At 46.1% G+C, this 22,056-nt stretch overlaps 1 protein-coding gene across 2 annotated transcripts in view; it reads right to left on the bottom strand.

Moving 5' to 3' along the window:
- Positions 1-17,927: 17,927 nt before the first annotated feature.
- MTF2 (metal response element binding transcription factor 2) overlaps positions 17,928-22,056 on the bottom strand; it is a 54,636-nt gene continuing 50,507 nt past the window's right edge. The window contains exon 15 of one of the 2 annotated variants that reach the window (XM_005311903.5): positions 17,928-20,319. In XM_005311903.5, the coding sequence (XP_005311960.1) occupies positions 19,962-20,319 (358 nt within the window). In that variant the 3' untranslated portion in view covers positions 17,928-19,961. The remainder of the gene's footprint in view (positions 20,320-22,056) is intronic. The other variant, XM_005311904.5, reaches the window with a different exon arrangement.

Below are 22,056 nucleotides of genomic sequence, written 5' to 3'. Positions count from 1 at the left end.
TCTCTTCAAAAAGGGGCAATATAGCATTTACCATCTGTTGTGGAAATGCCTCTCCTACTGTTCTAGCTTCTCTTTACCATGAGCTTGTATGCATGCAAAAGCAGGCAATTCTCCATCTGTTAAATACTTATTGCCAAGTTTCAGGGGATGTGTGTTATAGACTTAAATGGGTGGACTTAGTAAGACAAAAAGGGCTGCATATTTAAAGTCTGCAAAGACAATTATGAGACTGTATTCAAGAACAAATGTTTTATACCTCCATAAAGCAACCTGCCTCTCTTCTAGGGAGAAGTGGGCGGAGCCGGGGGGAGATGACAAAGGAGCTCTGGATTCCCAGTTGAGCTGTTAAAAGTCAGATTTCTAATGAAGAGCTGAATCCCACAGTTCTTATTCAGGCAAAACTCCTGGTGTTTTGGAGCAAAACATAGGATCAAATTCTGCAGTCCTCACTCAATCAATATTAAACATTTAAACATTCAATTAAATAAATTTGAAATGTTTAATTGATTTAATTGAATGTTTAAATGTTTAATGTTGATTGAGTGAGGACTGCAGAATTTGATCCTATGTGATCATAAAAAATCAGTGGGCCATACGGCAGCAGGACTAGGCCAGCTTTTGGGAGGGAAGGGAGGAAGATATTAGTCCAATTTTCTAATTATTTGCAAGAATAAATAAGCTTCTGAAATCACACTCAGTGTCTAGCAGAAAGCAACTGAAAAGAGGTTGGTTGTTCGTTAGTAGATATCACTAGAACACATGGCCATTGACTAAAGGATTTCATTGAAACCTAAAGATTATTTAAAAGAAAGTAATAGTTAAAAACCACCATAATCTACCAGAGGCAAAAAACTACTCTCCTTTCTCAAGAGAATTAGGTAACTTGCTTTAGATCCTGGCAGGCTCATTCAACCATTCCCTTCCATGGATGGGGCCTTGTTATCCAGCCTCTTCTATAGTGCCATGCCTGTAGATACATCCTGTTATACATTCACATGCAGTGTTAATGGGAGCAGGCCTCTAATCTGCTGGTCTGGAAAATGCTACTGGTCTTTGCTTATGGAAACAAAAACCTAAGATGCACCTTTAAATATCTAAAATCCTAGACTATTAAGGATTTAATGGACTGTATGAACAAAGGGCCTGTATCCTGCCAGGTCAGTTACACAAGCCAAATCAGGATTCTTGTCCACAGTCAAATTGCTTGCTTTATACTGTTCAGCCCAATGTAAAGTGTAAGATCCCTGTCTATGGATGCAATACGTTCCCAAGAGGAGAGAGGAAAATCTCACATATATCCTCTCTCTAAAATGTTTTCCAAAATAATAAATTCTTCCAGTAGTCTCTACATATTCCTAGTTGTGAGAGTGGTGCCACAAGGTACTGAGCTGTGGAATCCTCTAGACTACAGTGTCCACTGGGGTCATTTGACCCTCCTCTTCCCTCACAGAGGGTTTGACAAGGGAACAGCTCCACTTGCTCCCCATTCTTTCTTAACTGCAAAGAACAACAAGCTTGGATCACACACTGTGTCCTCAAGTCTTCCCTCATTTGCTGTTTCCTTTCTTCTGTAGCTCTTTTTATTTTTAGTTAGATTGCCTGTAAGTACAGGTTTCTCTAGTAGTAAAAAGAAAGGAAAAATCATGCCCATCTGGCACAGGCAGAGTCTGGAAACACGGGTAGCAGAGGGGCTCCTCAAGCCCGATCAACTAAATCTGGCAATGTGCAAGTCCAGCATAGATTCTGAACATCCACTAACTTAATGCCAACACCACTGTCTCCAAAATGGAAAAGGACAGGAATCAGAGGACTATTCCCCACAGACTAGGTCGGGCTTTTCTCCATAGACCTATACAGGATCTGAAAACCCATAGTCCACAAAGAAAACCTGTAGAGTTTGCAGGTCCTGACTGAGCATGTTCCATCCCAGGGCTCAAGGGCAGAGCAGAACTTTTCCTGCAATTGCTTCTGACAGTTGCCAAAGGCCACTGTGGCACTGAGCACCATAAGCGAGAGCACTGAAACTCTCTCTCCTGGGCTTTCAGTGCCCACAATGCTAGTATCCAGGACAGGTGGAGCAGCAGGAAGAAGCTTGACAGGAATACAGAGGCAAGCAGCATAGAGAGAGGTAGATTGAAACCAGAGCTGGAGAGGAGGAAAGGAGACAGGAGCCAACATAGAGGAGAACTCCTTGGACTGGAACTGGACATTGGGAAGGGTGGCAGAGGAGACCTCAAAATTAGACAAAAGTGGTGGGGGAGGGTACCCAGGGCTGGGGAAGGCAGGGGAAAGACTGGGGATGCAGATATAGAATAAGACTAAAGGCATAAAGAACTTCTTGGGAGCTCTGAGGACTTACAAAGTCTGGAGGGGATCATCCTTGGGATGTGGGACGGTGTGGGGGGAGAGAGAGAGAGAGACGGGCAGATGGAACAGAGGTGGAAAGTCTAAACACTGAAGAACATTTCCCTTCAGAACTTGGAATTGTACCCAGGATTCTCCTTATTAAAAATATCAATGAATATTAAGACAGTATTCACTCACCACAGAAATCTTCTTCATTGGATACCTGGGCTGAGCAAGACTTCCAAGTAGTGCCTGTCTTTTGTTTCTATTTGCTTGGCCATCTGAAATCCTGTCCACGTTAAAGACATACCACTATATTAAACATCAGGATTTGATCCATTGTGTATGTAATAAACACTGGAGTATTTTTGCTAACTAATTTGCTTTTGTAGTGATACTATACAAGTAATTTTACATATTTTAATATTTATTTTAATATTTCATAACTTTATAAATGTCTGCCATTCCATAGCAGCTGATTTTGAGGATTCCATTTTCCAGATGCCAACAATAATCCACTAATCTATCAGCTATCAATTGCCTTAAATTGCCTGCCTAGTGAGCTTCTCCTCAGAAGGAATATAAAGCACTGAGAACATCTGAAGTAACTGAACAAACATTTAACTTCTTGCCCATCAGTTAAAAGAAAAAAAAATCCTCATCAAGCTACTGATTAACTTCAGTAGACATTTGCAGGCTGATGGTGTCACAAAGAGGCAGAGGCAAACTAGGAGTAGAATCCCAGTAGAATTAATTATATATATATATATATATATATATATATATATATATATATATATATATATATATATATATATATATATATATATATACACACACACACATACACATATATATATACACATATATATATACACACACTATTAAGGTACTATGTGATATTGTTAGATACAGTAATTAGCAGTGAGTTCAGGCAACTAAAATTAATAAACTATTCTAATGAAAAAATGTATACATAAAAGGGAAGTCAACCTAAAATTTGTATCTAACTTTGGGCAATATACTGTAGGCTGGTGTCGCAGTTACAGGGCTACCTGCACCTCGGCCCTCCGACTGCATCCCTTCAGATGTCAAGCCTTGTGCCTCTACCTTGCCTGGGGTAGAATTCCACAATTCTCCTACTCTTAGACTGGGCCCCTGACTACCAGAACTCTATATCATCCGTTCCTACCCTGCAGATCCTATTGAGTTCAGTCACCTGTGGTTCTTCCCTTTGGTGGCCTGAGACCAATGGTGCACAGTGATCAGTCAGCCTTCTAAAAAACAAAGTACTGATTAATTTACAGCAGGAACAAAGCATTGAGAGAAGCGGGATTTTAAAACAGTCTATGCACGTCTATCTTGCCTAAAGGCTTATCATCCAAGTCAGAGTTTCTCACAAGCCTATGGCTTATCAGGCTGAGGCAGTTAAGGCACAGCAGTTCCATGTGCACAATATCATATCTGACCACCTTTGACTGCCCCAACCTGCTGGATCAGGCACCCACTTTGCAGCTGAGTGAACTGGAGATGATCTTTCAGTGTGAGACAGAGCAAGACTTAAAGTCATGATGTTTAGGTTTGTAGCTAAGCATCTTAACCATTCAGCTACCACCCCTCTGCCCCTTAATAGTAACCTAGGAAGGCCTAACTTCTTTACACACTCACAGCAGATTGTGTTTCAGTTTAACTCCCACCTCTCAAGAGAGGATTCCCTTTCAGAGCTGCTAGAGTTCTTTTGATCTCTGGTGTGCATAGGCCATTTGCCGACCTGGCAGTGATTCTTAACAACTTTCAAGCCATTGCTGTGAAGTGGCTGATCTTGAACCATTCTTTCCTTTCCTGTTGGTTTTCCCCAACAGCCCCCTATTGCATTAAAATATATTCATAAACATCCCAAAACTACAGGTATTCATATACCTACATGCAGTATTCATAAATTATCACAGAGCAGCTCCAAATCCATCATAGGGCAATGCTATATATGTCTCTACCTTTATTGTAGAGTTCATCGTACAATACAGGAGTTAATTCTAAATAGTTATGACTGTTACTCAACCTGGGACTAGTATAATTTATGTATGTATAGATTAAAAATTGATTTACAGAGGCATAGTTGGGCATAAGCATATGTCTGTTCTCTAAGATTTCAATTCAAGTTTTGCATTCACAGTTTATTTTTGCAGCAAAGAAAGAACGGTTACTTACCTTCTGTAACTGTTGTTCTTCGAGATGTGTTGTTCAAGTCCATTACACATTAGGTGTGCGCGCACCGCGTGCACGGACATCGGAAACTTTTTCCCTTAGCGGCTCCCGTCGGGTCGGCAGGGCCCCCCCCTCCCGCCAGAGCAGCACCCCGCTCTAGGGTATATATATCCCTGCAGACCCAACCCCTTCGGTTCCTTCTTGCCGGAGACTCCAACAGAGGGGAAGGAGGGTGGGAAGTGTAATGGACGTGAACAACACATCTCGAAGAACAACAGTTACAGAAGGTATGTAACCGTTCTTTCTTCGAGTGATTGTTCACGTCCATTACACATTAGGTGACTCACAAGCTTACCATTGGAAGTGGGTAGGAGTCAAGGTACAACTGATTGTAGCACAGCCCGTCCAACCACTGCGTCCTCTCTGGCCTGATGGTGGATCGCGTAGTGGGCTGTGAACGTATGCACGGACGACCAGGTGGCCGCTTTACAGATTTCCTGGATAGGAACCTGCGCCAAGAAGGCTGCCGAGGACGCTTGGGCCCTAGTCGAGTGAGCTCGGATCTCTGGGGCCGGTACGTTGGTGAGCTCATAACACGTGCGTATACAATGCACAATCCATGCTGACACGCGTTGTGTCGAGATAGGCAGGCCTCTCATACGTTCCGCAACGGCAATAAACAGCTGAGGTGTTCTGCGGAACGACCTGGTCCGCTCCAGATAAAATGCCAATGCCCTCCGAACATCGAGGGTATGCAGGCTGCGGTGGCTAGGGTCCACATGGGGCTTAGGGAAGAACACCGGTAGACAAATGTCCTGTCCCATGTGAAACTGCGAGACCACTTTTGGAAGGAATTTGGGGTGCGGCCTCAGTTGCACCTTATCCTTATGGAAAACTGTATAAGGGGGTTCTGAAGTGAGGGCCCTCAATTCTGATACCCTCCTGGCCGATGTGATGGCCACGAGAAACGCCACCTTCCACGAGAGGTGCATGAGGGAGCAAGCGGCTAGGGGTTCAAAGGGAGGCCCCATAAGCTTAGTCAGGACTAGGTTCAGACTCCACGCAGGGACCGGTGGGCGCGAGTAGGGAAACACCCTCTCCAGCCCCTTGAGGAATCGAGCTACTGTGGGGTTGGAGAACACTGACACTCCCAACTCCCCCGGATGGAACGCCAATATGGCAGCCAAATGCACTTTAATCGAGGCGGGGGCAAGCCCCTGATGCTTGAGGTGCAGTAAGTAGTCCAGGATCGATGGAACTGAGGCTTGCAGAGGCTGTATGTGCTGAGGCTTGCACCAGTGGGAGAACCTCTTCCATTTAGCCAGGTAGGTCGCTCTTGTGGAGGGCTTCCTACTACCAAGGAGAATTTTCTGTACCTGGTTAGAGCACCTGTGTTCCGCATCGTTCAGCCAGAGAGATACCACGCCGTGAGATGTAGCAACGATAGGTTTGGATGGAGCAGGCGACCCGTCCTGTGTGACTAGGTCGCGATGGAGGGGGAGGGTAACCGGGTCGGCTATGGACAATTCCAGCAGGGTCGTGAACCAATGCTGTCGTGGCCACCCCGGGGCGATGAGGATGATTGTTGCCTTGTCCCTGCAGGTCTTGAGGAGGACCTTGTGGATGAGCAGGAATGGAGGGAAGGCATACCTCAGGCTCCCTCCCCACGGAATTGCGAAGGCATCTGCCAACGATCCCGGGCTGAGGTTCTGGAAAGAGCAAAACTGAGGGCAATGCCTGTTGTCCTTGGTGGCGAAAAGATCCACCAAGGGAAAACCCCACCTCCGGAAGATTGAATGCAGGACGTCCTGCCTCAAAGCCCATTCGTGCATGTGGTAGGATCGGCTGAGGCGGTCCGCTAACCTGTTTTGGATCCCTGGGAGATACGTTGCGATAAGATGGACCGCATGGGCTATACAGAAGTCCCATAGATGGAGTGCCTCGCGACAGAGGAGAGAGGACCGGGACCCGCCCTGCTTGTTTATATAGAACATGGCGGTAGTGTTGTCCGTCAGAACTGCCATGCTGTGACCTTCTATGGTGGCGTGGAAGGTCTGACAGGCGAGGCAAACCGCCCTCAGCTCCTTCAGATTGATGTGAAGCAACCTGTCTTCCCTGGACTACAACCCTTGGGTCCGCAGTTCCCCCAGGTGCGCCCCCCAACCCAGGTCCGATGCATCTGTTACTAACGTCAGAGTGGGTTGTGGGGCAGCGAAGGGGATCCCCTCGCAAACCTGCTGTTGATCGAGCCACCAGCGGAGGGAGCTCAACACCCGAGCCGGGATTGTCACCACCAGATCCAAGGGGTCTCTGTTGGGGCGGTACGTTTGGGCAAACCACAACTGCAAAGGTCTGAGCCTTAGGCGGGCATGTCTGACTATGTGTGTGCAGGCTGCCATGTGTCCCAGGAGCTGCATAGATTCATAGATTCTAGGACTGGAAGGGACCTCGAGAGGTCGAGTCCAGTCCCCTGCCCGCATGGCAGGACCAAATACTGTCTAGACCATCCCTGATAGACATTTATCTAACCTACTCTTAAATATCTCCAGAGATGGAGATTCCACAACCTCCCTAGGCAATTTATTCCAGTGTTTAACCACCCTGACAGTTAGGAACTTTTTCCTAATGTCCAACCTAGACCTCCCTTGCTGCAGTTTAAACCCATTGCTTCTTGTTCTATCCTTAGAGGCTAAGGTGAACAAGTTTCCTCCCTCCTCCTTATGACACCCTTTTAGATACCTGAAAACTGCTATCATGTCCCCTCTCAGTCTTCTCTTCTCCAAACTAAACAAACCCAGTTCTTTCAGCCTTCCTTCATAGGTCATGTTCTCAAGACCTTTAATCATTCTTGTTGCTCTTCTTTGGACCCTTTCCAATTTCTCCACATCTTTTTTTAAAATGCGGCGCCCAGAACTGGACACAATACTCCAGCTGAGGCCTCACCAGAGCAGAGTAGAGCGGAAGAATGACTTCTCATGTCTTGCTCACAACACACCTGTTAATGCATCCCAGAATCATGTTTGCTTTTTTTGCAACAGCATCACACTGTTGACTCATATTTAGCTTGTGGTCCACTATAACCCCTAGATCCCTTTCTGCCGTACTCCTTCCTAGACAGTCTTTTCCCATTCTGTATGTGTGAAATTGATTTTTCCTTCCTAAGTGGAGCACTTTGCATTTGTCTTTGTTAAACTTCATCCTGTTTAACTCAGACCATTTCTCCAATTTGTCCAGGTCATTTTGAATTATGACCCTGTCCTCCAAAGTAGTTGCAAGCCCTCCCAGTTTGGTATCATCCGCAAACTTAATAAGCGTACTTTCTATGCCAATATCTAAGTCGTTGATGAAGATATTGAACAGAGCCGGTCCCAAAACAGACCCCTGCGGAACCCCACTCGTTACGCCTTTCCAGCAGGATTGGGAACCATTAATAACAACTCTCTGAGTACGGTTATCCAGCCAGTTATGCACCCACCTTATAGTAGCCCCATCTAATTTGTATTTGCCTAGTTTATCGATAAGAATATCATGCGAGACCGTATCAAATGCCTTACTAAAGTCTAGGTATACCACATCCACCGCTTCACCCTTATCCACAAGGCTCGTTATTCTATCAAAGAAAGCTATCAGATTGGTTTGACATGATTTGTTCTTCACAAATCCATGCTGGCTGTTCCCTATCACCTTACCACCTTCCAAGTGTTTGCAGATGATTTCCTTAATTACTTGCTCCATTATCTTCCCTGGCACATGGACACTGGCGAGGAATTGCTCGTGGATTCGGATGCTCCTCAACCTAGCCACCTCCTCCTGTAGCTCTCCCACCTGCTGCCTGAGAGATTCCACCAGCAGGCACCTCTCACATTGGATGGTCCCCCCAGCCTGGATATCAGTAAGTGGAAATTGCAAGTTACAGTCTCTGCAAAACCACACCAGGATCTGGGTAGAAGCATCCATGCTCAGGTGCTCTGTCTGGCTACAGGCACAGATGGAGGAGACAGAAGCAGTGCTGGCACAGGTGTTGCGGGTCTTCCTAACCATCGTAAGCCTCCCTCTGTCAAACTCCCCTCTGCAGCCCCCTGTCCGCTGAAAGGGTTGTTTAAGCAAGAAGTTTTGAATGTAGTTGGTTATAGGTTTTAAGGGGAATAAAGAGAAAACAGATAGAACCGGCAAGGGACCCTCGCCCCCTTCCTGCTCCCCTTCCTAACTCCCTTGCGAAACTCCCTGTTAGCAGCCCCTGTTCGCAAAAGCTCCCTGGTGCATGCAGCACCTTGCCGTCGTCGTGGGAAATTTCTGGACGGAGCTTACGGCCCCTTGAATTGCCAAGAACCGCGACTCTGGGAGACTTGCCCGCGCAGTCACCGAGTCCAGGACTGCACCTATGAAGTCCAGTCTCTGTGTGGGAGTTAACGTGGACTTGGGCACATTGACCAGTAGGCCGAACCTGCCGAACATCTGTAAGGCCAGCGTCACGTGAGAGCGGACCTCGGCCTCCGACCTGCCCGCGAGGAGCCAGTCGTCCAAGTACGGGAACACGCGCATCCTTCTTTTCCGAAGGAAGGCTGCTACCACGGACAAGCATTTCGTGAACACTCGCGTTGCCGATGCTAAGCCGAAGGGCAGGACCGTAAATTGAAAATGGCGCTGGTTGACGGTGAAGGGCAGGAATCGCCGGTGGGCTGGGTTGATGGCGATGTGAAAATACGCATCTTTCATATCGAGGGCAGCGTACCAATCCCCCGGATCCAGGGATGGGATAATAGTTCCAAGGGAGACCATACGGAAACGCGTCCTGACCAGAAACTTGTTTAGTCCGCGCAGGTCCAAAATGGGACGGAGACCCCCTTTTGCCTTGGGAATCAGGAAGTACCTGGAGTAGAATCCTTTTCCCCTTAGGTCTGGTGGGACCTCTTCCACTGCTCCCACTGTGAGGAGGGTCTGCACCTCCTGCATGAGAAGTTGCTCGTGAGAGGGGTCCCTGAAGAGGGACGGGGAAGGGGGATGGAAGGGAGGGAATGAGGAAAACTGGAGGGTATAGCCCGCCTTCACTGTGCGCAGGACCCAGCAGTCCGATGTTATGCGTGACCATGCACAGTAGAAATGGGACAGGCGGTCCTTGAAACCTAGAGGTGGATCCGGAATGGGAAGTGATACGCTGTCCTCGAGCGTAACTTCAAAAGCCTGGTTTATTCCCTGGCTGCGGTTTGCCCTGGCCATGACCTTGGCCTTGGTTAGGCGTATTGTTATGTCTTCGCCTGTTATCCCTGCCACGACGGCGGTACGGGTCGTGCCGAGGGCGAGGGTGGTACTGCCTCTGTGGTGGTTGAGGCTTAAAGGGCTTGCGCTGTGTCACCGGGGCATGCATTCCTAACGACTTTAGGGTCACTCGCGAGTCCTTGAGGCTATGTAGCCTGGCGTCCGTTTGGTCTGAAAACAAGCCTGACCCTTCAAACGGAAGGTCCTGCAGGGTGGTCTGCACCTCTGGCGGAAGGCCTGAAGCCTGTAACCATGCCGAGCACCTCATCACTACCCCTGACGCGATTGTCCTAGCCGCTGCGTCAGCTGAGTCGAGGGAGGCCTGCAACGAAGTTTTGGCCACCGCCATCCCCTCGTCCACTAGGGCCGTGAACTCTGGATGTGCGTCCGGAGGTAGGGATTCTTTGAACTTGGATACTGATGCCCAAGAATTAAAGTTGTGTCTATTTAGAATCGCCTGCTGATTAGCGATCCTCAGCTAGAGGCCCCCAGACGAGTAGACCTTCCTCCCAAATAAGTCCAAGCGTTTCGCCTCCTTGCCCTCGGGCGCAGGGGCTTGCTGGCCATGACGCTCTCGTTTGTTGACCGCAGAGACTACCAGCGAACAAGGAGACGGGTGCAAAAAGAGGAAGTCGAACCCTCTAGATGGGGCGAAGTATTCTCTCTCCACGCCTCTTGCAGTTGGTGCACTGGAGGCCGGCGTTTGCCATACCATATTATAGTTAGACTGGACTGTCCGTATAATCGGGAGAGCGACTCTGGAGGGGCCCTCCGGGCTCAGGATGTCGACCATGGGGTCCTCCTGCTCTACAGACTCCTCTGCCTGCAAGCCCAGATTGAGGGCTACCCGGCGGAGCACGTCCTGGTGCGCCCGATGATCAATCGGGGGAGGGCCAGACACGGTCGTGCCCGCCACTGCCTTGTCCGGCGAGGAGGAAGAGGTCGGGGCCTTTTGCCCATCCTCGCCTTCCTGCAACCTGTCATCGACTGGTTGTTCCTCTGGGGCCTGTCCCACGGTGTGGGACTGGGACGGTACCGTGCTCGGTGCCGAGTCCACTCCTTCCCGCTCCTGTGGTCTAGAGATCATTGCCTCCTTGTGAGAGGGCGGGCGGCACCGCGGAGAGCGGGATCGGTACCCTGATGGCCCAGATCTCGAGGCCCTAGATGGGGGGCCTTGCTGGTGGTAGCCCCAGGGTGTCCAGAATGGCCATTGGCCTGGCTGGCCCCATTGGGGATGACCAGAGGCTTCGTAGTCTCTACTAGCCTGTGTCCTATGGGCATACCCGCCGTACCGGCGGGAGTCAGTCTCCAACACCATGGACGGTGATCTTGAAGGCCACAGCGGTGCCATGAAACGGTGCCGGTCCGGGTTTGGAGAGTAGTGTCTCCGCGACCAGGACCTGGAGTAGCGTCTCGCCGACCTGGACCTGGATCGGTACCGGTGACCACGGGACCGGGAACGACTACGGGTGGTCGGTCTCGGGGAACGGGTAGCCGACGCATCCCGGTGCCGACTCAAGTATGGCTGCTGAGTCGGTGCCGACCGCTTATTGAGGCCCGACGGCTGTGGCGCTTTCTGCGCGGAGGGCAACCGATAGTCCACCGAGGAGGAACTCGACCGGGACCGGTGCCATGAACGGTGCCGAGATGGCGACCGTGATGGGCGCACCATCGCCGGCTTGCCTCTGGATGGCAGTCTCGGCGGAGCGTCCTTAGTTTGTGGAGGGCCCTCAACGGACAATTCAATGAGGTCTTTTGCTGCCTCAAATGTGTCCGGAGTGGAGGGCTGTTCCAAGAGCTCCTCCAGCCCTTCTTCCTCACTCGACGCGCCTATCCTGGGGCTCGATGGGCCTTTCGGTGCCGGAGCCACTGCCAGGGCCTGTGCCGGGGCCGTAACGGCCTTAGGCGCACTCGAGGTCTTCGCTGGCACTGCCCTCTTATATGGGGAGCGTCCTCGGGCCTTGGGTTGGCCCTTCGATTTTGCCGGCGAAGATGACCGGTCCCGTAAATGCCCCCGTTGGGTCGGTGCCGTGGGCTTCAGGTGACCCGCCGGCGCCAGTTCCCGAACCGATGCCGGGGCGCTCCGCACTGAGGCAGACGGTGCCGTCGAAGTGGAGGGCTGTAACGCCGTCTCCAGGAGCAGCTGCTTGAGGCGAAAGTCTCTTTCTTTCTTAGTTCTGGGCTTAAAGGCCTTACAGATCTTGCAGCGCTCTTTCTGGTGAGTTTCCCCCAGGCAGTGGAGACACGAGTCATGGGGGTCGCTCAATGGCATAGGCTTACGGCACGTGGCACAAGCCTTGAAGCGTTGGGCGTGCAGCATGCCCCGCCGCCCAGGGCTGGTGCCGGGGTTGACCAAACACCCACAACAAGAACTTCAAGTACTTCCTAAAGAACTGTTAACTACTAAGCTTAACATTAACAACTAAAGAACTGATAACTGTTGCAGATAACGCTAATGACTATGCTAAGGGACACTCTCAGACGAAAGACAGAGTTGTTCCAACGCCGCCACGGACGGTAAGAAGGAACTGAAGGGGTCGGGTCTGCAGGGATATATATACCCTAGAGCGGGGCGCCGCTCTGGCGGGAGGGGGGGCCCTGCCAACCCGATGGGAGCCACTAAGGGAAAAAGTTTCCAACGTCCGTGCACGCGGCGCACGCACACCTAATGTGTAACGGACGTGAACAATCACTCAAAGAAGAAGTTTCCTTTTTCCAATCTGCCCAAATGTAACAACAGAGGGGTGGGGAGGAGTTAGTGAAACAAGTCTGCCAATAGCACAGGAAAAAAGCCTCATTATTTGATCTGGCCAACTAGCTCTTAATCAAGCCAAAACCTGGGCCAGCCACTGGGAAAACTGACTGCACAATCCAATTGAAATGAGAAAGGTGCACAACTCAGTGTCATGAGCATAGTTCAGTACTGCATTCACTCACACAGTCTCATGTACACATATACACACCTCCTCTATACCCTCTGGCAGCGACATTTTGTAAATGATTGTGGGGGAGGGAGAGGGATCCTACAAGCACCAGTTACTTCTCTCTTGCTCCTGGTACTGGTGCCTGATCTACATTCTTCCCAAGATGGGGACAACACATTGCAGTCACCCAGCATACTGGGGTCTCTATCCATAGTTCACTGCCACCTTCAGGATTGGCATCTAATTTCCCCTCACTCCCATTGACTTCCCCACATGACTGGCCACATTGCCATATTAAGGGCTGTTCTTAGTGACCCAGGCCCTATCTTATCCCTATGGAGGCCATGCACAGCTGCTATTTTCCCCTGCTTCATTCCAAACCCTCACTGTCTGCTATCATCCAGCTCCTCCTTTCAGTGAACCTGCACATCCAACACTACTCCTCACTGGCTGCCACCCACCCCACTACAGCTGCATCTCCACTCATTGTGTGTCTGTCTGCTTAAAATAAATAGCTTGCTGTTAATCTGATACAAGATTAATCAGTTGACTCGTTATTGATTTAACTGGTTCCCATTTAGTGATTCTTTACTCAACTGTTTTCTAAGGGCTTGGCTACACTTACATTTTATAGCACTAACTTGCTCGCTCAAGGGTGGGAAAAATCAACCCCCTGAGCACAGCAAGTCAGAGCGCTTTAAAGCACTAGTGTAGACAGGCTCGGAGCGCTGGGAGCCACACTCCCAGCGCTTGAAGCTAATCCCCTCTTGGAGGTGGATTACCAGGAGCGCTGGGAAAGCTCTCCCACGCGCAATCACACTCACACTTCAAAGCGCTCCCGCGACAGCGCTTTGAAGTTTCCAGGGTAGCCATGCCCTAATTATGTCCATCTACTATTCAACCAAGCTCTCACTACACCCCTTTTTGCATTATAGCATCTATCCTCTTCTCCCAACAGTTGTGCAGGGGGGATGGGGCTTACCAGTGCAGGGGTCCAGAGGCAGGGGGTCTAGGTGCAGGGGACTCCAGATGCAGGGGTTGAGGTTCAGTGGGGTGGGGTTTGGGTATGGAGGGCTAGGGAGGTTCTGGGTGTACGGTGTGAGTCTTGTCAGGGGTGTTGGTATGGGAGGTCTAGATGCATGGGTGTTGGGCGGATGGGAAGCAGCTCCCCCCGCAGCTGAGAAGCCATGGGGGCAGGAGAGGATGCTAAGCTTCCTGCAGCTGGGGGAGGTTTTTGAGGGTGGCTCTGACAGTCCCAACCACTCCTTGGCAAGGGAAGAGGAAGTCCTATCCTCTCCTGCCTCCAGCCCAGCCAGGTCTAGCAGCTGATCCCAGCTGAAGGTAGGAGCCACTGGCTGACATGTCCCCAGCCCTGCAGTGATTTACTGCTCTGCCGGCTGTTCCGGGTGCCTGAAACAATGTGTCTGCACTGCTAGGGAGTGGTGCATGACTGCTCTTGCAACTTCCCTTTGCTTCCCGGTCAGAAAGTAAGACACCTGCGGGGGACATGAATTCTGCACACATGCACTGGCACAGAATTGCCCCAGGAGTAGATGCTCCATTCTACACTCTCCTCCACCCTTGACTCATTCATCCCTCTCCCCATCACAAGGTCTGTTCTGCCAACCCCTAGCCTTGCTCATGCCAGTATCTATTTCTGCTCTCATGCAGTGGAGGATCTCAAGCAGAAATTCCATGACCATATAGATTTCTTCCCCCCCAAGTCTCAAACTCTGCAATTTTCCTTGACAAGTTACTTTTCCACCTTGACTGACTCCCACACCCATACTCCTAATTTGCCATCTTCTACTCTCCCCTTTCCAAATCCTCCCCACCCATTTGACTTTTTTCCCCCTGCACAGAATCTTGCTTTTTCAAGCAGAACAACAAACAACCCTCTCCCAGGCCCATCTAAGCTTTCTTGCCCACCACTCCCCTTCTCCATTATTGATGCAGAAGTTTCACATTTCGTCTCCTCCTGTAGCCTCTGCTTCAGTGTTCCCTAGTGCTTCCCTCCCCAACATCTCCCTCTCCTCAACTACTTCCCTGCACACTACAAGAAAGTTTGTCTTAACATGCACGCCCTCCTCCCCACACTTAGCCCTACTACTCCCATCTTTTTTCTTCCACCTCCAATTGCGGTCTACAATGGATGTCTGGAGTTCCTCTCTTCCAATTCCATCATAGGTGGTCTCCAATGTGGCTTCTGCTCCTTCCATTCCACTGATCCAGTTCTTTATACACTAGCAACCTCTTCCTGGCCAAAGTTCAAACTTCCAATGTCATGTGCAGCCTGGGTAAAGCTCCAGCCGCTGGATACTCACCAGCCGCTGTGTTGGAGTCCCCAGCCCAGTAGAGAGCCCGGTGTTCTTAAGCTTCTCGTGGTCTGAGTAGGCCACAACACTCTTTCCTTGGCCTTTCTAGCATGCTTTCTGGGCAAAGGCTTCGTGGATACTGGGCCTCACAGCTAAGCTGCCGTGGGTCCCAAGACCAGTGTTGACCTCCCAGTCTTTCCAGTAACTTTAAGGACACTCCCCCAAAACTCCTGCCTTGTGGGCACATGATAGATTAAGCACACACACACACACACACACTTCAAAGGTTTCTAAACCCAATTACGCTTTACTTAGCATGAGCACGACATGGATCCAGACAAAAAAAATGCCCTGCCTCAATTTCCTCACCATTCTTCAGCACTCTTTGGGCTTAGATCAAAGTCATCCAGGATCTCCCCTCATAAAGCTCATGACTTCTCCTCCAAACCATGGAGTTGTCTTTTCTGTGCAGCGAGCTTCCTTCTTCTTCAGGTAGTCCCAACAGTAAAACAAGACCATCTGCTACAAAAGCATGCCTGTCTCTTCCTCTTTCCAGTCCAAGGTTCCTGTGTCTGAGCCCCTCTGAGTTACTCCATAACTTCTGAAGACTGGTCTACACTGGAAAGTTTCATCAGCATAGCCATGTCTCTCAGGGGTGTGAAAAATCCCTCCCCCCCAAAAGAAGGGATGTAGTTAAACCAACCTAATCCCTGGAGTAGACAGTGCTAAATCAACAGAAGAATTCTTCTGATGACTTCACTTCTGCCTCTCAGGGAGATGGATTAACAGTGACAGGAGAAGCCCTTGTAGCATCTACACTGAAGCTCCACAGTGGCACAGCTGCAGCGATGCTGCCGAAGCATTTTAAGCGTAGACAGCCTGAAGCTCTGTGGTTTTTAAGACCCAGCATTAACAGTTGACTTTTGTTGTCCTGTTTGGGTATCTCCATACCACAGTCATGCAGACAAACTTTGTCACCTTGGTTTCCCACATCAGGCAATTCTTGTTAGCGTACCCATCTTCAAAGTACAGTCACTGAGGTTAAATGGCTCTCCACTGTCTCTAGTATTGGGAATATGTAATAGCCCTGACAGCACAGGACTGATTTCATAGACCCCGAGATTCCATTATACAGCAATTTCATATCAACCGAAATTAATAAACTGTACCACAGAGATTCCCCAAATTGTCACACATACTTTCAACCATTCTCTTCATCTCAAAATCTTGTCTTTCCTTTGCTGCCATGATTCTGTTCCCTCTTGGTTCTTTCTACCTCTCTAATTGCTCTTTCAGAGTTTTGTTTGGTGGATATTTCTCATTCAACCGCCAACTTTCTGAATGGGTCCCAAAGAGTTCCATCCCTGGCCCTCTCCTTTTTCCTTTATACCTAGTCTTTGGGTGATCTAATTTGAAAGAACAAGTTCAAGTATCATCTCTATGCTGACAACTCTCAAACCTACTTCTTTTCTCCCAACCTGTCTCCTTCTGTCCAAAAACTCCTAGGGCTTGCCTACACTTGCGGCGCAGCTACACCACTGTAGTGCTTAGCGAAGACTACCTACTCTGATGGGAGAGCTTCTCCTGTCAGAATAGGTACTCCACCTCCCAGAGGCAGTGGCTATATTGATGGGAGAAGCCCTTCTGTCAACGTAGTGCTGTCTACAACAGGTCTTAAGTCAGTATAACTACATTACTACATTGGGTGTTGTCTTAATTCTACCATCTCCACATACCTAGTCTGTGTCTAAAGCCTGACACTTCATCCTACATAACATCTGTAAGATCAAACCTTTCCTCACTATGCACACAGCTAGTTCTCGTCCAAGCCCTCATCTGTGCCTTGACTACTACAGCCTCTTCCTTTCCAACCTTGACAAATCCCATTTTGCACCACTTATCTCCATTCAAAATGCTACTGCAAAAATCTTTCCTAGCTTATTACTTCAACCACATCAACTTTCTCTTTGCATTCCTCCATTTCCTTGTCCTTCACTGCAAATACAAGCTACATGTCTTCACTTTCAAGGCTCTTTATGACTTATTTCTGCCCTATAATTTCTAATGTGGCAGCAAGATGTCAATCCCTGCCTTCATTCCACAAATGGTACCAGCCTTGATTGCCCATTTTTAAAATTTACCAACAAGCCCCTTTTGACCACCACTATGGATGAGAAGAACTCCCCCTAAATATCTGCAAAGTACCCCCCCAAGTACTCTTTCAGATCTCTCCTTGAAACTCCTCTCTGTTGAGATGCCTACATAAAACTTGACAATGGTTAGGCAGCTGTTTTGCTGTGACCATTGTTTTTCACAGTGACCAATATACTTCCATTGTGTCCTTGTGCTCCCCTGGTCTGTTTTATCCACCTTACACTTAGATTGTAAGATCTCAGAGATGGGCCTTTGTTATGTTTGTACAGAGCCTACTACAATGGAGCTCTGATCTCTGGGCAATACAGTAATATGAATAAATAAATAAGGACAAAGTATTAGACACCTGGGTAAAGAGCTGCAAAATCAGTGGGTATGAAAGTTCATGCTTAGACCCATGTAAATCAAAACAATGATACACAAATTGTTGTTAAACAGTGATCTTGTCTTTTTCTTTTAACAATCCATGACCATAAATATATTTGTATTCACATAAGGAGGTTGCAAATAGTACCACCATGCAAACTCTTATGACCAAAACATTCCCTGTGTGTACTGGAACACTTTCAGGGATCTATTGCTTCTGTGAGTATGTGCAGGGCGACAAGCTCAAAAAAGTTAGAGGGATGGCTATAGTTTGAGGGAGGACATAGGGGAAAAAAATTCAAAGTACTAGTATGTATTTCACGTGAATACAGAAGCAAAACTCCTATAAAAAATACACACATTTAATGTTGGTCTTTTTTAATTCTAAGAAATGCAACTCCAAAAATACAAACTGAACATCAGAGTCGTGTCAACCACCATAATAAAATGAAACAAAGACATTCACAATAGTTAAGACTATGGACAATGTAAGTGTGACAATTGTTATTTCCCTTCTCCCTTCCCCCATGTATATTCCAATATTTATCTTCAAAAAGAAGCATTACTGAGAATACTGCTGGTGTTCAGTTAGAATTAAAAGATTTGGATAAAGTGAAATAAGACAGATACAGATGTGAGAGTAGGGTTACAAAGGCTTTACATTTTGGATTACCCCAAGATATAAAAATTAAAAAATTAACAAACTTGCTTTTATCAAAATATTACAGCTACAGGCAAGGCATCTTTAAATTAATAGCTGAGGGTGTGTGAGAGAAAAACCACACTTTAGTGAAGGTAAACAGAAGTGGCAGTTCTTAATTAGCACTTTTGTAAAGCTCATTTATTACCTGGCCAACAATGAACCAAGCACAGGGCAACAAAGTTTTCTCTGCTTCCTTTGGCAATAAGGTGACAGAAAAATCATCTTTTGAAGATGCTCAAGACAGGCAGTAAATTAAAAAAAAGTCAAATAAGTAGTAATGGAATAAATAAGTACTAAACCAGAGAGTACATTTAAACCACTATGTAATTAACAAATATTACATAACATTATTTCGGTGGCAAACTCCAAGTGTGTAAGAAAGACAGTAAAGTGAATAACCACCAAAACAACAATATTCTTCTGTTTACTCTTTGGCTAAAAACCCTCAAAATAGCAGACAAAGAAAAATACATCTAACACTGGTGACAAACTGTCTCTTTACAAGTAAAATAAAGTTATCAATTTAAAACTTGGTACATTTTATAAAAACAAAAGAGGTAAAGTTGTTATAAAAGCAGTACTGTTACTTCAAATGGCAACATACTGTTTGTTGACCCTGTGCAATAAAATACTTTGTTCATTCTACATTTATCAAACATGACTAACAATTACTACAGACATTATAGGAATCTTGTGTGTGGCTCCTGTTGACTTACTTTTATAACTGGGAGACAAAATTTACAATCAATGTGCCACAAAAACTTTAAAGTGTTACTTCTAATAGAGTTCATGTTCAACATTTTCAAATCCTGCTTTATGTTTTGAACGGCTGATTTACAAGGAAAATAATTGACTGTATTAGCAAGAGCATATGAACATCAATGACTGCACCCATTGCCAGGAGACACTGCACTGATTTGACATTTTTCCTTAGTACATAGAAAGCAACAGCATCCAATAAAGCCTGAGAAGAAATGCTGCTGTGTAAATACTGCAACTATTCCTGATAAAAGAATTATGGGACATATACTCAGAAGCTGCCCAATCCCATAATTTGTATTGCATAGGTCACAATCACACATATATACACACACACACACTCGTGTGTATATATATATAGTGCGTATTTATACACACACACACGGAAAGAATATATTAAAAAGACAATGAAGTCTAGTCAAAGAGCAATTTACAGGCTCAATATATTTTTTTACACTTTGCTTGAAAGAAAATTTCAATATTTTACAGTAGGCATTATATACACTGCACTTTATGAAATCTAGAGTGTACTGAAATAGAAATACATTTCTGCAAACATCTGGGTAAGAAAACAGACAAAGATTTCTCCAAAGATTTGTGCTATCTAGGTATTTTCCCTAATCACAAAAGACTGTATCCATGGAATGTTATCTAGAAAAAAAGTCTTTTTTTAAACACCATGCACATTATAAGCAATTGTAACTCAAAATATCCCAACCTAAAACAATCTAACAATGGTCACATTAAAAAATTTAAGTATCAGATCTGATTTTAAGAAAAATCTTTATCACAATATTTGTAATGTTAACAAGTACATGTTAAGGCTAAATTGGTTCTTTTTTAGAAACACAGTAAAGACATGTCTCCTTCAGAGCCATGGATTATAAACTGTACCTACAGATGACAGTGCAGTGAACATGTTGAGTCCTACAGTCAGGATGCAGTTGCTCCTTCCCACTCCACAAGATACTGCACCTTTCCATCAAGAGTTACCCGACGAGCCAAAACACGGTATTTTTCACCACAAGCTATTCTACCTGCTGCACCAAAATAACTAGTAATTGAGTTCTTTAGATGATTCAGCTGCAATTCCTGATCTGCTAAATTGTTAAGAATCTCTGTATTGAGTTCATCATATTGATAATCTTCTTTGCTGTCATCATCTTTTACAATTTCTGAATTCTGAGGCTGGAGTGCTTTTCGTGGAAAGCGACCTCTTCTCCTCAAATGTGGTATTGCAGCAGGCCAAGTTCTTCCTGTACGAGTCCTTTTTCTGGAGTCTGATAAGCTACTTAAAAAAAAAAAAAAGACACCAACATTAAGTCCTAGCAATACTGTTTATTTAAAAAGTTTGCCTCCTGCTTTACTATTTTAGTAGTATCTGTACAACTCATTAGTTATGATTTGTTGATATCAATATAGAGCGATAGGTGCTTTACATACAGAAGATAAATGGCTGCTTCAGGGAGTTTACAATGTAAGGGCTTGTCTATATGAGAAAGTTACACTAGTTTAATTAAATTGGTTTAAAAACCAACTTCAATTAAACAGGTGCAAGCCCATGTATGGGCACCTTATTTTGGTTTGAGAGTATGGTGACCAGATGTCCCAATTTTATAGGGACAGTCCTGATTTTTGGGTCTTTTTCTTATATAGGCTCCTATTATCCCCCAACCCCTGTCCTGATTTTTCACACTTACTGTCTGGTCACCCTATTTAAGAGTGACTTTTCTTTTGGCTTATCTTATATCTGTTCCTAATTGCCCTTTTAAATGGATAAAGGTGCGGCAGGTATTTGCACCAGTTTCACTTAATCTGTTTAAATTCACACCGTAAACTAAACCAGGTGCTACTCTCTCATTTAGACAAGCCCTCAGTTACAGAAAATATCGTATTTTCTAAATCGAGTGCACCTCAGTTCTTTTTTCAAAAAAAGAAAAACAAACAAAAACTTTGTATGGTCTCCTCTATCAGTAGTTAATCTCAATAGAGAGAAATTTCTGACTCCTTGTGGACATTTTACACAGGGGGAAAAAAGGTCTATGCGCAAAATTCACAGACTAGATGTACTGATGACTAGAGAAGAACAAGAACAAGATGTAGCATTGTTTAAGTGTCATATTATAGGGGTGAGAGATTTAAGTCTTTGAAAAAGGCATATTTACACCTACATTTTTGCACACTGGAATGGTTGGTGCGCTAAGACATAATATGGACTTGGTAAGTTAAAAATAAAGCTATGACCCTAAACTGGTGCCCACAAGACACTGTTTAAATGAAGTGACTTGTTTGTAAAAAACACCATTTCATTCAGTGTGTTTTGAACATTAAAAATAAACTGCAGAAGTGTAAAAACCTGGTCATTCCACAGATGAAGACACTTGCCAGCTTTAGACTGGAAAAAAAAAGACAAGTCATATCAAATGTATTTGAAATTACAAAATTGGGACAAAGCTTGCAAGACATGAATCAAGACCCTTATAAACTGTTTCTCAATTTGACAGAGATTCTTTAGGAATATTAAATATGAGGCAGAAAACTGTCCAACAGATTTGTGGAACATGCAGAAGGCCACATTTTTCTTAAGTATCTGATTAACTTATCAAATGTGTGTCAAGATGATTCAATCCCAGTGGAAAATACACTGTACTTGATAATTTTATACAAGTTGGGTACTTAATTTTCTTTAACATGAATAGAAATTATTAAAACAAAGGCTGTTAAAGTGAAATGAATGTGGGGTGCAAGTTAGTCCTACCAAACTGAGTTTTGTATCAATTAACATTTATTAGAAGTCTAATTTGAAGAAATGGCCATACAGTTGTTCCTTTTGCTGTAAACAGTTCAAGTGCAGACTGTATCTCAACATTAAACAGTAGCTAGTAATCAAAGAGAAATTGGGCTAATTTCTCCTTAAAATAGCTTTTGTTTAAAAAGAGAAAATTCAATGTTCTGCAAGTGCAAGCTCTGTAGGATGCCTGCAACATTAGTGCTGCTTTGTCAATTAATGATAAAGTATTGTTGCACC

This window comes from Chrysemys picta, chromosome 8, assembly GCF_011386835.1.
Source record: "Chrysemys picta bellii isolate R12L10 chromosome 8, ASM1138683v2, whole genome shotgun sequence".
Lineage (NCBI taxonomy): Eukaryota > Metazoa > Chordata > Testudines > Emydidae > Chrysemys > Chrysemys picta.
This window is presented reverse-complemented; position numbering and strand designations above follow the sequence as displayed.